Source organism: Porites lutea, chromosome 12, assembly GCF_958299795.1.
Source record: "Porites lutea chromosome 12, jaPorLute2.1, whole genome shotgun sequence".
In the NCBI taxonomy this organism is placed as follows: Eukaryota; Metazoa; Cnidaria; class Anthozoa; order Scleractinia; family Poritidae; genus Porites; species Porites lutea.
In genome coordinates, this window is record NC_133212.1 from 10,853,309 (window position 1) to 10,869,049 (window position 15,741).

At 41.0% G+C, this 15,741-nt stretch overlaps 1 protein-coding gene and 1 pseudogene across 1 annotated transcript; both read left to right on the top strand.

Moving 5' to 3' along the window:
• Positions 1-428: 428 nt before the first annotated feature.
• Positions 429-1,034, top strand: LOC140953703 (uncharacterized). Its single transcript, XM_073403109.1, has one exon. It carries the CDS (start codon positions 429-431, stop codon positions 1,032-1,034), a length of 606 nt encoding a protein of 201 aa, XP_073259210.1.
• A 2,337-nt stretch (positions 1,035-3,371) lies between these two features.
• Positions 3,372-5,546, top strand: LOC140921503 (uncharacterized; annotated as a pseudogene).
• Positions 5,547-15,741: the final 10,195 nt, after the last annotated feature.

A 15,741-nucleotide genomic window follows, 5' to 3' on the forward strand; every position in this document is an offset into this window, starting at 1 on the left:
AACCAAATAAAAATTTTTATGTCTCCCCTTCCAATTTCTTCAGTGCATGGATTTTGGGTGGGTGGGGTCGATTGCGGCTTCAAAGGATTAGAGGCTCTCGAATGTGAACTTTGAATTATCTTGCAATGGTTTACGATCGCATGAGAATCACAAGACGAAAAGTAAAATTACTTTTGGGTAATAATCACGAGCTCCTATCGTAAGGCCACTCAAAGTAAATCTACTTAGTCTCGATCCCATTATCTCGCGGAGACCCTTTATAAGAGGGTGTAACCTTTTGTTAATCCTCTCGGTCTAAAAGCTGACATCAAGCCGAATCTTCGATAGCTGACCCGCTTATTCTTTGAACAAGCAGCTCTCCTTGGGAATTCACCACCACAAACGTTAAGTATATCTCATTTACTTCGTGTTTTCAACTGTTTGCTGTTATGGATAATACCGCCAACATTCTCATTCTTGGTCATTCATTTGTGAGGCGTTTACAGACATTCCTCACCGAACATCACGATAGGCGTGCCGCTCACAACATGAACTTGCCTCACGAAAATATATCTTTTCTAGGCATCGGCGGTAGAACCGTCTCTAAAATACTGTCCTTTGATTTGGACAAAATTAAGGCCTTTCAGCCAAAGGTTATCATTTTAGAACTGGGAACTAATGATTTGTGTGTAGAGGGGCAGCGCCCCGAATCTGTTGGTTCAGATATTGAACATTTAGTTCAAGTCCTCCATGATCACTGTGGAGCAGAGTTTATAATGGTATGCCTAGTCATTTACCGGTCTGCTATTCCTCCACACGTTCCCGATTTCAGCCACAAAGTAGACCTTCTCAATAAATATCTCAAAGTGGTCCTCGAACCACTCCCTTATGCTGAAGCGTGGAGCCATAGAGGGCTTCAAAGCCCATCTATTGCTGTTTTATGCCGAGATGGCGTTCATTTGAACGCAGCGGGTAACTATGCTCTTTATCGTAGCTATAGGGGAGCCATTCTATTCGCCTTGAAGAAGTTAGCCACTTTTTCTGAGGCTCAGTGACAGATTCCAACTTGTCTATCCAGTCATGCATTTTACTTTCGTTATAACCGTCCTTTATGGCGGACAGGAGAGCTTTATCTTTTGTTATAAGATATTGTATTTATTTTACGGACCGGTTCCTCTTTCCGGCGCTTTAGCATGTTCAATGCGGCGTCTCCAATTTGGAAATTGCCAAACATGCTGCCGATTTTTTCTTTTATTGCCGGTTCCGTTTTTTCTCTCTCCAATTTATAATTTGAGCGGAATGCTACTGGATTGGAAACCCCCCACCTCCCTCCCCACTCACTCTTTCACTATTTTATCTCCCATACCAACGCCTTAGGCTTATTTATTCAAGTTCCTTTGCTTGCGGTCTAGATTTGCTTGAAATTAAACCATATTTCACGATGATGACTAGAGGAAAGCGAAGTTCTACTGCAACAGCCTGCAGCACACAAGTTAAACGCCCGAGGGCCATGGCCAGCAGTACATCTCGCCCAACCAAGTCCAAGAGGCCCAAGCAGACCTCTCGAGTACACGCGGCTCCTGCTCTCAACCCGCCCGAAGTGCCGCACCCAAGCGAACTTTCCCGAGAGCCGGCGATCAGTGGGCCATCCTCAGTCTCAAGTCCCGCGGCCTCGAGTTCAGTGGTCTGTCAGAATATGGTTTCAAGCATCACGAGTGCTATTTCTTCGGCTGTACTTGAAAGCCTGAAGTCCGCAGGAATAATCCCTCAAGAGCCAGTACAGACATCCGACCCTGCTGCTGCTGTACAGGGGTCAGTAGCGCAGGTTGTTCAAGACCTAACTGGTGAGGGCCACACTTTAACTTCTACCTCCATTACTAGCGGGCCAGAGACCGACCACAGGCCCGATAAAATCCATACCTTAATTTCCGTTCCACTCTCGAGTAGAGTTCCGGACAAAACTCAATCTAAAATATGGGCAAACGAATATATCGATCTCGGAACTCTTCTATCGTCCTTGCCAGGCGATCCCAAATACAACTTCACGGTAAAATCATCTGGATCCAACCAGCCTGTGGTCAGTCTCGAACCCGTCCAAAACTCTAAGCGCATTACTAGCATCGATCAATGGACTACCGCATTTCAGGTTTTTGTTGCCGTCTATACCATCCGATTTCCGGACAGCGCTCCCGGATTAATGAAATATAGTGCAACAGTGCGCGATCTGGCGGCAAAAAACGCTCATTGGCGTTATTATGATGAAAATTTTCGCTATTTACGTCAAAAATCTCTTTTCCCCTGGGACGAAGTGCATTGGGAATTGTGGTTGCAGGCGCACCACATGACCAAACTTTCATCCTCAAACAATCCGCCTAACTCGTTTAACCGGCAATCAAAGCAGCCCTTTCCGCGAGGATTCTGCTGGAAATTCCACCAAGGTGAAAGATGTTTTGGGTGTAATTACAAACACGCCTGCTTTAAATGTGGAGGCGATCACCCTGCCACAAAATGCAAGTCGGGAAAACCAACTGTCGCCACCTCTCGCACTGTCACATCCAGTCCAACTACCAACACCAGTCAAAATAAATAGATTACATTTTTACCTAGATGGCTATCCAACTAAGTTAAAAGACTATCTTTTAAATGGATTTCAACATGGGTTTTTATTTGCTTATGTAGGGCCCCACAAACCCTCCAGTTGCAAAAATCTTCTATCCGCTACTCAAAACCCTGCAGCCGTTTCCGATAAACTGTCAAAAGAATTAAGTCTAGGTCGGATTGCAGGGCCATTTTTAGAACGACCTTTTCCTTCATTACGCATTTCTCCGCTTGGTTTAATTCCTAAAAAGACGCCAGGAGAATTTCGCCTTATTCACCACCTATCTTTTCCTTACGGTGATTCTATTAACTCTTGTATTCCTAACGATGCCTCTACGGTTAAATATGCCTCGATTGACGATGCGGTTAGACTTATCAGGCGCACAGGCAGGGGCTGTGCCCTAGCTAAGACAGATGTCAAAAACGCTTTTCGTCTAATTCCAATAAATCCATGTGACTATGATTTGTTAGGTTTTTGTTGGGAGGACAGCTTCTATTTTGATAAATGCCTGCCGATGGGAGCCAGTTCCTCTTGCAAAATTTGGGAAAGCTTTTCAACCGCTCTCGAGTGGATTGCTAAGTCTAAGTTAGCTATCTCAGGTGTTTTACACCTTTTAGATGATTTCCTTCTCATAGACAAAACTTTCTCAGCTTGTGAACAAAATCTGTCTAGGTTTTTAGCGATGTGTGACGACTTGGGTGTCCCCATGGCGCCTGAAAAGACAATGGGTCCCAGTAGTGTTTTATGTTTCGCCGGAATAGAACTAGACACTGACAAAATGGAGGCTCGCCTCCCAGAAGAAAAACTAAGAAAATGTGTTACTCTTATTTATGAATTTCTCCAGCGTAAAAAAGTCTCCCTTAAGGAGATGCAATCCCTTATTGGTCTTCTGAACTTCACTTGTTCAGTCGTTATACCCGGCAGGACCTTTCTTAGACGAATGATTAATTTGACAGTTGGGGTGAATCGCCCGACTCATTTAATTAGATTAACGCGTATAGTCAAGGACGATCTTAAGCTCTGGTTAGAATTTTTAACACAATTCAATGGCAAATCATTCTTCTTAGACTTTCAATGGCTTTCATCACCTCACTTGCATCTTTATACTGATGCTTCTGGCTCTCTAGGCTATGGAGCGGTGTTTCGTCAGAATTGGTTTTACGGTCCGTGGCCCCCATCCTGGACCTCTAAGAATATTATTGTGCTAGAAATGTTTCCTATTGTTCTCAGTATAAAAATATGGGGTACTCAGCTGGCGAACAAATGCATAACCTTTCACACCGACAATCAAGCCTTGTCGGAAGTAATTAATAAAAAGACGACTAAAGATAGGGAGCTGTTGGTTCTTCTTCGCGCCTTGGTTCTATCATGTTTGCAGAATAATATCTTATTTAAAGCTGTACACCTCCCAGGCGTTCATAACACGAAAGCTGATGCTTTATCGCGTTTACAGGTGACCAAATTCAAGTCCCTGTCCAAGGACATGGCGCCAGAACCAACAGCTGTGCCTCCCCAACTGTTACCAGAGAACTGGCAGTTATAACAAAAACTCTTTTAGAGGCAAGCTTGAGTAACGCTTCTGTATCAGTTTATAAACGACCTTGGAAGTTATTTACAGATTGGTCGGCTTCTTATTTAGGTGATATGCCTATTAATTTGCCTCTTCAACCGGCCATACTGGCCCTTTTTATCGCGCATCTATACTCTAGGAGTTATTCTTCTTCGTCAGTAACCACTTACATTTCTGCTATTAGTTACGTTCATAAACTTGCTGGTGTCGCTGATCCTACTGAGACGCCACTTATTATACAAATTTTAAAGGGTTATCGGAAACTAACACCCGTCAATGATGTCAGGTTACCTATAACTTTACCAGTATTACGGAACTTAATTAGAGCTTTCGAGCATTCCCTTTCATCACATTACCAGTCTCGTCTCATGTCTGCCATGTGTGCTTTGGCATTTTTCGCTTTTCTCCGCATTGGGGAGTTAACAGCCTCTCGAGGCAACACTACCAATATCATTAATCTTTCGCAACTAGACCGACTGGTTGATGCTCAGGGCCGAATTCAGGCACTGCAACTTACCTTGCATAACTACAAGCATAAGAATTCTGGGCCACCTTTTGTTATTTTTATCTATCCTGAAAGGTCATGCTGTCCAGTTCAGTTGATCTTAAACTTTTTAGCTGTACGAGGGTCGGTATCCGGCCCTCTTTTTTGTTGGCCCGACGGAAGTCCGATTACTAGATCCTATTTTGTTGAGCGACTTAACGCAGCACTTACATTTTGTAACTTCAACACAAAGCTATATAAAGCGCACAGTTTTCGCATTGGCGCTGCCAGCTGGGCATCTGCCAAGGGGTTTTCAGACTCCCAAATTCGCTTGCTAGGTCGCTGGCAATCCAGCGCTTTTCTTCGTTATATTAGAACTCCGAGTTTAGGAACAACTTTAGATACTAGTACTTGAAGACACAAACAGGCGTTGTGTTTTCGTCCTCCTTTTCGCCAACAGCCTTCGGGTGGGGCTAGGCCGCTTAGGAGCGACCCGTGGCCTTTTTCTTCTGGCCCTCACCTTTGCTAGACCTATAAATTCGTAAACATTATTTCATATTTTAACATTGATAAGATCATTTTACAGATTTCAATAAAACCGGCCATTAACTTGGCCATGTTTTTTAATCCCAGACCACAGTCTCGGTTTTCTTTGTTTCTAAGTTAGGCGTCTAGCAAACAAAGCTCGGCTGTTGGCAGTAAAGGGGGGTTTATTGTTAGTGTTTCAGTAAACCGGGGAGGAGACATAAATGAGTTTATTTGGAACCAAATAAAAATTTTTATGTCTCCCCTTCCAATTTCTTCAGTGCATGGATTTTGGGTGGGTGGGGTCGATTGCGGCTTCAAAGGATTAGAGGCTCTCGAATGTGAACTTTGAATTATCTTGCAATGGTTTACGATCGCATGAGAATCACAAGACGAAAAGTAAAATTACTTTTGGGTAATAATCACGAGCTCCTATGGTAAGGCCACTCAAAGTAAATCTACTTAGTCTCGATCCCATTATCTCGCGGAGACCCTTTATAAGAGGGTGTAACCTTTTGTTAATCCTCTCGGTCTGAAAGCTGACATCAAGCCGAATCTTCGATAGCTGACCCGCTTATTCTTTGAACAAGCAATCGACCCGCCTCCTCCCCAATCTTCCACCTTTTTTACTTGCTTTAGGTATTTCTTGTAGTTTAGTTGCCTTTTTCTTCTGGCCCTCACCTTTGCTAGACCTATAAATTCGTAAACATTATTTCATATTTTAACATTGATAAGATCATTTTACAGATTTCAATAAAACCGGCCATTAACTTGGCCATGTTTTTTAATCCCAGACCACAGTCTCGGTTTTCTTTGTTTCTAAGTTAGGCGTCTAGCAAACAAAGCTCGGCTGTTGGCAGTAAAGGGGGGTTTATTGTTAGTGTTTCAGTAAACCGGGGAGGAGACATAAATGGTATAAAAGGTTGGTTTACACGAACCCAGATTTGTTGGCAAGATTTTGCAAAGTAAACTTATCGAACGCAAAAAATTTGGCTTGATTTTTTTCCAGGCCTAACTAATCTACAGTGATCAAGAGCCATTACGGCTCTTAAATGTGATCGAAGGTGATTACCAGTTTTGGGATGTACATATGAGGCTATCAACTCGATGTAAGATTTGGTTCACTCTTGGGCTGTTTGCAAATTATTTTTCTCTAAAATCACACAGCCTTGGTAAATCTTGATCTTGCCAAAATCTTGGCAGGATCTTGGCAAGATTTTACCGAGATCCTGCTACAATCTTATAAAAGTTGATCTTAGCAAAATCTGACAATAACAAAAAAAGATCATAAACTCTAATTATGTCAAGATGACTCGCATTGGTCAAACCCTTTCAATAAAATCTTGGCAAGAACTTGGTAAAATCTTAGTCATCAGTTAAGAAATACAGTTGAACCTCCGCTAATAGCCACCTCTCTAAAACGACCACTTTTGTCATCCCTGCGGACAAAAAATCCATACTTTGACTCTTGTTTAAAACCTCTCTACCACGGCCACTTTCTTCTCTCTCCGAGGTAGCCATTGTAGAGAGGTTCAACTGTATGAAAATAAAATTATAGCAACAACTTTACTATTGGTGAGTTTATTGAACACATTGATTTTTGCGAGTTACACAAGATCATCAAAAAGGATTTATGCCGCAATAAATATTACTCAGAATTTGATGTCATTTTATATTCACAATTTTGGCGAGGAAAAAAAAGCACATTGACACAGAATAGTCACGTACTTGAATAAATTCAAATTCCATCATATACAATTTATCAAAGTGAGGTTGTGTATTTCTCAATAGATTTCATTTCAAGTTTCTCAAGTATTTAGTGGCGATTTCATATCATGTAGGAGTTATTTTATGCGAGGAATATGAACATATGACGGGAAATTTTTTTGCGTCATTCTTTGGTCAGACTTTTGAACAAATGTTTGTGGAATCAAAGAAAGGAGACACAAGACTCTGCATTCAAGAATGTGACCCTAGCCAGAACTCAGCAGTCGCAAAGATTGCTTTGCAACGAGTGAGCGCACAGTTGCTTAAGATACCACCACGGAGACCAGATCTAAAGCCAATAGAGAACATGTGTAAATCAGTCAGTGATGACTTGCATGACAGTGCTATTGAGAAACAATTAGAACGAGAGAGTTTCACACAGTTCAAAGAAAGGGTGAAAGATACAATTGTTCAGTTTCCAGTAGCTAAAATAAACAATTCAATAGAATCCATGGACAGGCGTATACAACTGATACTAGAAACAAAAGGACAGAGACTAAAATATTAAATATGTAGCTGTATGTTTTCAAAGGAATATAATGCAATGTACATTTACAAAATTATCTTACTGAACTGATTACATAATAATCACTGACAATAGTTTGGAATTAAGATGTAACTGTTGTTGCTTTGTATTTGACAACAAAAGCACTACAGAAATTTATTTAACAATCGTTTGTGGCACCTACAAGTAAAGCATTTATGCCCTAAAACTGTGCGTAAAAAGGAAACTCTGTCTATCGGTATGTTTTGCCTTAGTCGACTCACATGAGGTAAAAGTCACCGGTTTACCATTGTCACAATAGAAGTTGGTCTGTTGACAATCTTACTTTATTACATGTTATGGTTAACCGTTGTGAAAAGGCTGAATTTCACGATGGCATTGAAGCTGTTGTTAAAAATTCATGTGAACTATAAGTAATCTCTTGTTCAAACTGATTTTCAACGGAGAAATATGAGTACGGAAGGCGATAAAGGACAAAAACTAATGGTAAACCTGAAGGTTTACCAGCGTGTGTTTACACTTTACACTTCCCTTACCATCACACAATACTCTAAAGTTGCATAATACTTTTATTTGAATATGCTGAGCTTCGCAGATCCTTCGCTGGGAATTCACTCAACACTTATCGATCCTTATGCCGAACTGTTATCGTTATTGTTAGAAGAGAGAATTAATTTTGCAAAACATCTTGGACATCTTGAATCTGCGAAGAGAAGTTAAAGATTTTCCACCTTACTCGCATCATTTCGGTCTCCCTCTCATCTATACAACCTCCCTTACACACTAACTCATGCTTGCCTGTGCAAAATATTGATGTATCTGTTTCAAATACAATGTCTTTAGCGTAGTGGCACTTCAGTGCTGGCAAATAAACTGTCTGCCCCTCCAAAAGTAGAAGCATATCGTGCTAAGGCAAGACCTGTGGACTCCAGCAAAAGTCAATAAGAAGAAGAACCTCAGCGGATTCAGCTCCAACCCAAGCAAAATTGCTAGTTGTGGGATTAGTAAATGTATTGTAGATGACATTTAAAGGGTTTAGTAAAAGTTTTCCCACAATAGGCACTACTAAATATTAAAATGTTTCGGTACTTGCCACGTCCTTTCTCAAGTAGCTCACGTACAGCACTCTGAAAGCTCCCACTTTATAGGTTATTCAGTGCGAGGGTATCCTCTGCAACGTCCAACCACTCTCCATTGCAGCTAGCGATACATGGACCTTCTAGAGCTTTTTGCAGTATTTCCATCCTTGTCATTTGTTTCCTTTTCAATTTTTCCTCTCCTTTCTCCATTTCCCATCCTACTTGTATGGCCTCGTCAACAACTTTACTTCCTCTGTTAGCGATGAATTGCACCAAATCTTGCTTTTCCTCTTTCATTTGTCGAGAGGCTAGAGCAAGAAGCTCTAGCCTGGACTTTATTCTTTTTGCTACAACTAACTTAGACACGTCGAAAATACTGAGACGGGGTGCCTTCCTTTTTCTGGTTTTCTTGGCTGTTCTCTTCGTTCCACCACGTTCCTTTGTTGTCAGACTGGCCTCTTGTGTTTCAGGTGGGGCGCTGTTGACCAAATCGGGATGATTTACAGACTGAACATACTAGGGATCTTCTTTTGTTGTGTATCTCTAGGCACTATAATTGGAGTGAACAGACAAAAAATTCACTTGAATGGAGTGGTTGTCCTTGAGATAATTTCTTATTCGCAACCATCGGCGTGCATGCGATAGCTTTACCGCCATGTGGTAATACGTTCCTCCTGAAGAATGCCGCTCTTGACTACAAACCCACTGCACAATATCAGCTAACCCGCTCCTTGTCTCATCAAATGCTTGCACAACCCTTTTAGCAACACTGTCTCTCGTTTGAAATTTGTCAAGGTCGGCTTGACTGTAAGTAATTAAATACACGCTACGCACTTCACGATGCCAGCCTCTCTTGAGATCCCACGTTGAGTTCTTCTGCACAACCTCCAACTGTTCACTTCCATCTCCACTTTCCTCCTCTGATCTGTTTTCAATACTCTCATACTCACAGTTATAATCTACTTCAGAAGTTGCCATTATCAAAAAAAAAAATTTACTCAATTTATAATCCCTCTTCACACATTCACACAACCACAACAACCAGACAAGCCACGCGTTGCCCTAGCGATCATTTTTTTTTTAAGTGTCACTTTTTATATTCTGCGCATGCTCATTCAGATAATCTTAGACAAAAACCTTGAAACCCTTTGAACATTCTCGCACCACTTCTGTCCCCCTCCCTTTTGCAATGTTGTTGTAGCCAGTGAAACAGTAAAATGTCATCTCAACATTGCACAGGGGAAAGGGGTGTTTCAAGGATTTTTGGCGAGGATTGTAGGTTTTCAGGGGACTAGGAGGTCACGCGATTGTAAATTTATGCCCCTGTCAACTTCAGTAAATGCACGTAAATATTCGTTCTTCCCTAGACCAATCCTGGTTTGGAATGGTCTTCCTTTTCCAGTGGTACATTCGTCATCTGTCAACCTTTTCAAAGCTAGTATTGTGCTTAGTTACCATTATTTTATTAGCTTTCTGTTCTTATCAGCTCTTTGTGTAATTTGTTATTCTAATCCACAGTATATTCAGTTCAATGTAAATTGTATTTGCTTAGCTAGCTGCTGACCAGCTATTGCAAGATTAGTATTTTAATGGCAACTATCACAATTAAAGATTAAAGACTTACTAGATTTGAAAGTGTGTTAATATCTATAAACCTCAATGTACAGGAAAAGCTCTATATCTCAGAAATGGAATTTCTGTAGCGGCATCTACTCCAGGTTATTTTGCTTGTTTACACAGTATATTCTTTGACAGGAAGAAGCAAATCTGAAGATAAGAGGGCCTGTAAAAATACAGATGGGAAAACTTTGACCGGCGGCCTGTCATTATTACAGACACTGTGCAGTAGACTGTTCTGTAATCGCGAACTACTTTGCATGTATTTACAAGCTAAATCAAAAAAGCAAGAAAAATTGTGTTGTGAAAGGGGCTGTTTACATGGAGTGACGAAGATCCTAGTACCAGGGAGATCCTAGAGGGTGGATCATCCTAGCACCATACGTTTTCTGTATTCAGTTTACATGCAAAGGGATGTACTTCTCCCTAGCACTAGGATCTTCCTACACTAGCACCATGTAAACTGCTTTTGCTAGGAAGATCCTAGTAGTAGGGACAAACAAAACAAACATGGCGGCCGGTCGCTAAGTGGGAGGCAAAAGCAACAAAGGGCAACAATTTCGTTTTTCTTTAACAAGAGCCAACGATGATGATGAATCCGACTTCCACAGATATTCGGGACTGGTTGTGTTCCAAAGATATGCTTCTGTTGCAGCAGGTCAGGAACAAAGTCCCCTGGGAAGTGAGCAATTGCCCGATTGCTTGAATGATGCTGCGTCGAGTCAAAACCCAGATGATTGTAGACCAGAGGAGTGACCAAGAGGTGATTGAACAAGTCAGTTCCCTGCAGCCTCCCTTAAAAACAAAGCAAGATCAAAAAGGAGCAGTTTCTACGGTTTCTGCCAACAAGAAATGGAGTTGGAAAGACGAACATGTTGAAGCACTCATAGGCTACATCAAGGATTACAAGACCTTGTGTTACTTTAAGTCAATTGCCTTTGAGGCGGACCTGAAAGAATTGTACAGCGCAGTTTGCTCTTCCATGGCGCGTAGGTTTCCCAGTGAATTTGGTCCAGACAAAGTTACAGAACCCTCCACTTGTGTGAAAGACACGTTTTCTGAAGAGTATGAGTTGTACAAGGAAACCAGCAAAATTATGCAGGAAAAGTCAAAATTTCCAGAGCATATGAGCGTATCAAGTCAAAGATCAAAGGTGTTCGCCAGGACTATAGAACCGCCATCAGTAAGGGAACAAGAAGTGGATGTAGAAAGATAAAAAAGGAACATTCTGATACCCTGTGTGACGTTTGGAGTAGCTCTCCAGCTACAGTAATGCTGGCAGAAGGTGTTGATGGTGATAGTCTGACAGTAACCAGTGACAATGAAGAAACTAACCAGAGACAAACAAAGGGGTGAAGCTGCTGTAATTAACCATAGCAGATATTTTTTTAAATACTTTTTGCTAATGAACAAAAGTGCAATAATAGCAACAAATTTATAATCTTATATTCCACCGTAAGAGTTTTATTTCTATAAGAGCCATCATGAGAGAAATGAAAAGCTTGAAATTTAAAAGGTGCTGAGGAAGTAAATAGATAAACTGAATTTTTCGAGTTAGCCCCTGGCTGAGTTAAGACTTTGTAATTGTATAATCAGTTTTACAGGATAAGTTAATTAAAGGAGAAGAAAAAAGCAATCAGAAAAAAACAAACAAAATGAAACCAAGCTGACAGTTGACGTTCCCTGACAGAGAGTGAAAGTTCTTGAGTGCTGTCAGGCAGTTGATGCCCCTTTCATTACAGTGCATGTAAACCACTTTTAATTTGAATTCAAGAATTCACCAATAAATTCTATTATTACAGTCAAGGCAGGTCAAACGTATCCCCAAAGAATCCATTAATAAAGTGATTATTTGAGAAATGAATTCATCAGTTGTTTCCGCAACTAGTACCAAATCCAGGTCTGCATTCCTGCATCTTAATGAGCAGTAAATTTTTTTACTACAACTTTTCTGTAAGATGCTGGTGCACTACTGAGTAAACTTTTTTAAATGTTCCAGCTTTAGTAAAGACAATATTTCATTTTAGTTTCTTTGAGATTAACTTACCATAGGCAGTACTGTACCACTAGGGAGCAGTTGCTGAATGCAATGCTATTATTTAGCAATTAAGTGCACTGAAGTAACGTATAAATCAGTGGGGTGTGTGTGTGTGTATTTTTTCTTTTTCGGGGGGGGGGAGGGAGGGAGGGAGGGAGGGAGCTTATTAGAGTATTTACGTTTCCTGCTTGTAACTTGCAAAGTGTCAGCTGGGTCCTTAAAAATGTGGTTCACAATGTGCCATGGTTTTTGAGATTTTACAAGCTACTCAAAATTGGTAGTCTATGGAAGGCATTCAACTTACACAACATTTCAGCAAGATATGTAGGGTGAATGTTCAATAACTGCATTAGATAAAGTATGAGTGTATATTTCACAGTAAGTTATCAAAAATACAGTTAACCGTCTCCCTTATGGAATGTTTAGTCATGAGTTGGAAAATTATTACCCATTTTTCCATTAACTATAACCCAGTGTTATTGATATGGGGTAAATATTCCTTTTGAGAAAAAGGTAAAGTTAATATTTGCCCAACCAACAAACTTTTTTAGTATGACATTGTTTCCCTTTTTAACTGCGAATGAGACAATCTTAAAATATCTATATACCAAACCTGAAAAAGGTTCAAAATGATCAATCTGGCATAGACTATTTTCCCACTCCCATAGTACACCTTGTTTCCCCCTGTTAAGGATTATTTCTCGTGCCTTTTTTCTAAAAAAATTGTTTGTAAGAGCGAACTGGAAGTGCATTTTTACCGGAAAAACATTACGCGCGGGAAGATTGATTGACAGTTTCAAATAAAAGTCCCCAAATTTAGGGGAGGAGCGCTTACGCCATAGAAAAAAAATCTTGTGGATGTTTGTCTTTTTTTACGGGATTATTTCAATGGGAACTCTGGACTTTTTTAGGAAGAGGACTGAGAAAATTTAGGAACCTAAGGAGACACACCCCCCAAAATTTTTGCATAGGCATTGTTTTCAATTTCTCTAAAGATTTATAATCATCCCAACAGACATCAAAGACAACAGGAAGGTAAAATTTGGGGGAGGAGGTAAACAAGGTGTATCATGGGAATGGTGAAAATAGTCAATGCTATTTTTTTCAGTTTTCAACAATTTTCACTTAATTAAATGAATGTGGAAAAAATTCACGCTTTGGAATGAATGAGGTCAAAACCCGCATAAACTAGTTCTATACAATCAGCCTATTCTAAAAAATCTGAGACAAGTCTCACTTCTGGTAAAACAAGTTCCAGCCGCTCAATAAAATTGCAAGCCGTGGCAAGAACTGCAAGGTTAAAGACACCGATTGAAATTTTTTGAGTGTGACAATGAAATGCGTCGCAATCATCTGTTGAAAGATATCGCAATAGCCAAACGGGAAGAGTGGGCGATTAAAGAAACACTTGAGAATGAGCGACAGGAGATTTAAAAAAACACCTCAATTAAATTGGACCCAAGCGTGCAGTCTTTTGTTCCTAAATTATCGCCATTACAACCACAGGATACCCGAGAAAACAGAGAAAATTTAGATAAGAAACCTCCGGCGCCAACGCGAGAAAAATCAGACAGCCATCAAAGAGGAAAATAGTGCGCCCACTAATTCGCAGCCTGCCAAGCCACATATCAAACTGAAACGATAGACACAAAACCAAATGTCACGCAAACCTATTCTCGAGATAATCCTGGTAGTTTAACTCCTATGGTGCAACCGCGAACACAACAAAAAGAAAATTTCGCAGTGAAACAAGAAATTAATTCAGTCAATTCTCAGCCCGTCCTACAAGTGCCAACAACAATTTATCGTGAGTCATCGACCGAAGAAACATTAAGAGAACTAATAAACCTGCAAGCGAAGCAAGCAGAATTAAGTTTGCTACTGGTGGAACAGCAAAAAAGAAACGGCTTGCCAGCTAAAGAACCACCTGTCTTTTCGGAAAATACTTTCGTCTACCCGCCATTTACAACTGCCTTTGACTCGATCATCTCTGGGACGTCCACTTGAATAGAGATGGTCTCTACTTCCTGGACAAGTACACTGTAGGAAAGACAAATGAGATTGTTAAAGGTCTTCTTGCAGTAAATTTTGAAGATGCCTATACTGACGCGCAGAAAAATTTGGATTTGGCAACCCAGTTCACCTGGCTGAGGCCTACAAGTCACACCTAAGTAATTGGCCACAGATTAAAGATGGAGATAGTGCCGGATTTCCAGCCTTTTCTGATTTCCTTTTCTATTGCCAAGAGGCTGTAAAGATCTCAGGTTCAAAGGGTGAACTCGACTCTTCACTGATAATTATCCAAGTTAGCGCCAAATTGCCATCGTATTCCGGAGGTAAGTAGTGCTGACACACATACGAGGCTCGAACGAAGTCTGGCTCAAACATGTCTTTCAGTGAATTCGTACAATTAGTTAAGGGAGAATCGGACCTGGCAAACGACCCAGTCTTCTCACCGGATGCCTTAAGACGAGAACGGAGAAGTCATGAGACCTCTAAAGAATATAAAGGCAAGACACGAAATAAGGCAGACAACTTCGCCACCCGCACTGCTCAGGAACAGTCCCAAGCTACCAAATGCCCTTTATGCAAGAAAACTCACGCCCTCAATAAATGTCACGAATTCAAGAACAAGAAATTAGAACAAAGAAGAGAATTTATGAAGTCCAAGGGTCTATGCTTTGGCTGTCTAAAATCGGGTCACCTGTCTATCAGCCGTCAATCCCGATTTACCTGCAGAGAGTGTGGCAAGCCTCATCCAACTCTCCTACATAGTTCTTAGCCCCCTAAACGAGAAGAATCAAGCCAAAGAGCCAAAGGAGAGTACATCTGGTTCAATGAATTCAATTGACGCAGAGACAACAACGTCTATGATGGTACCAGTTAGAGTACACCACCAGGATTGCCCAAGTGTGGAAGTGAGTGTTTACGCGCTACTCGATGACGGAAGCGACTCTACTTTCATGACGAACTCCACCGTAAGAGATCTAGGTTTAAAGGAAACTGAAGTGTCCCTCAAGCTTAATACCATCCATGGCGAGAATAGTATACCAGCACAGAAAGTCGAAGGTCTGGTAGTCCAAAAACTTGACAAAGATGCAATAGTAGAGCTTCCAAAGGCGTACACAGGAGAAGCGATCCCAGCCAGAAGAAACCAAATACCGACTCCTGAAATCGCCAGAAAGTGGTCTCACTTAAAGAAGATAAAAGACAAGATACCTCCTAAGCAGAACAATGTAGAAGTCGGCCTTCTGATAGGATGTAACTGCCCAAAGGCCCTAAAGCCCAAAAGAGTTATTGTCGGAAATGACAGTGACCCCTGTGCGGTGAAAACCGAGCTCGGATGGGGAATCATTGCTCCAGGAAGTCCTTCATTCCTGGATGACCAGGAAGATGTTTCCACCTGTCATAGAATCGTCACTTGTAAAATCGGTATCGAAAAACTTGACAAAAGATTCATAGTCGACAGAAAGATAAGAGAAGGTATAAATCCCTTTGAGGTCAGAAGGATGTTCGAAATGGATTTTTCTGAATGGGAACAGGGTGATAACGCATTTTCTCAGGAAGATCGAAAGTTT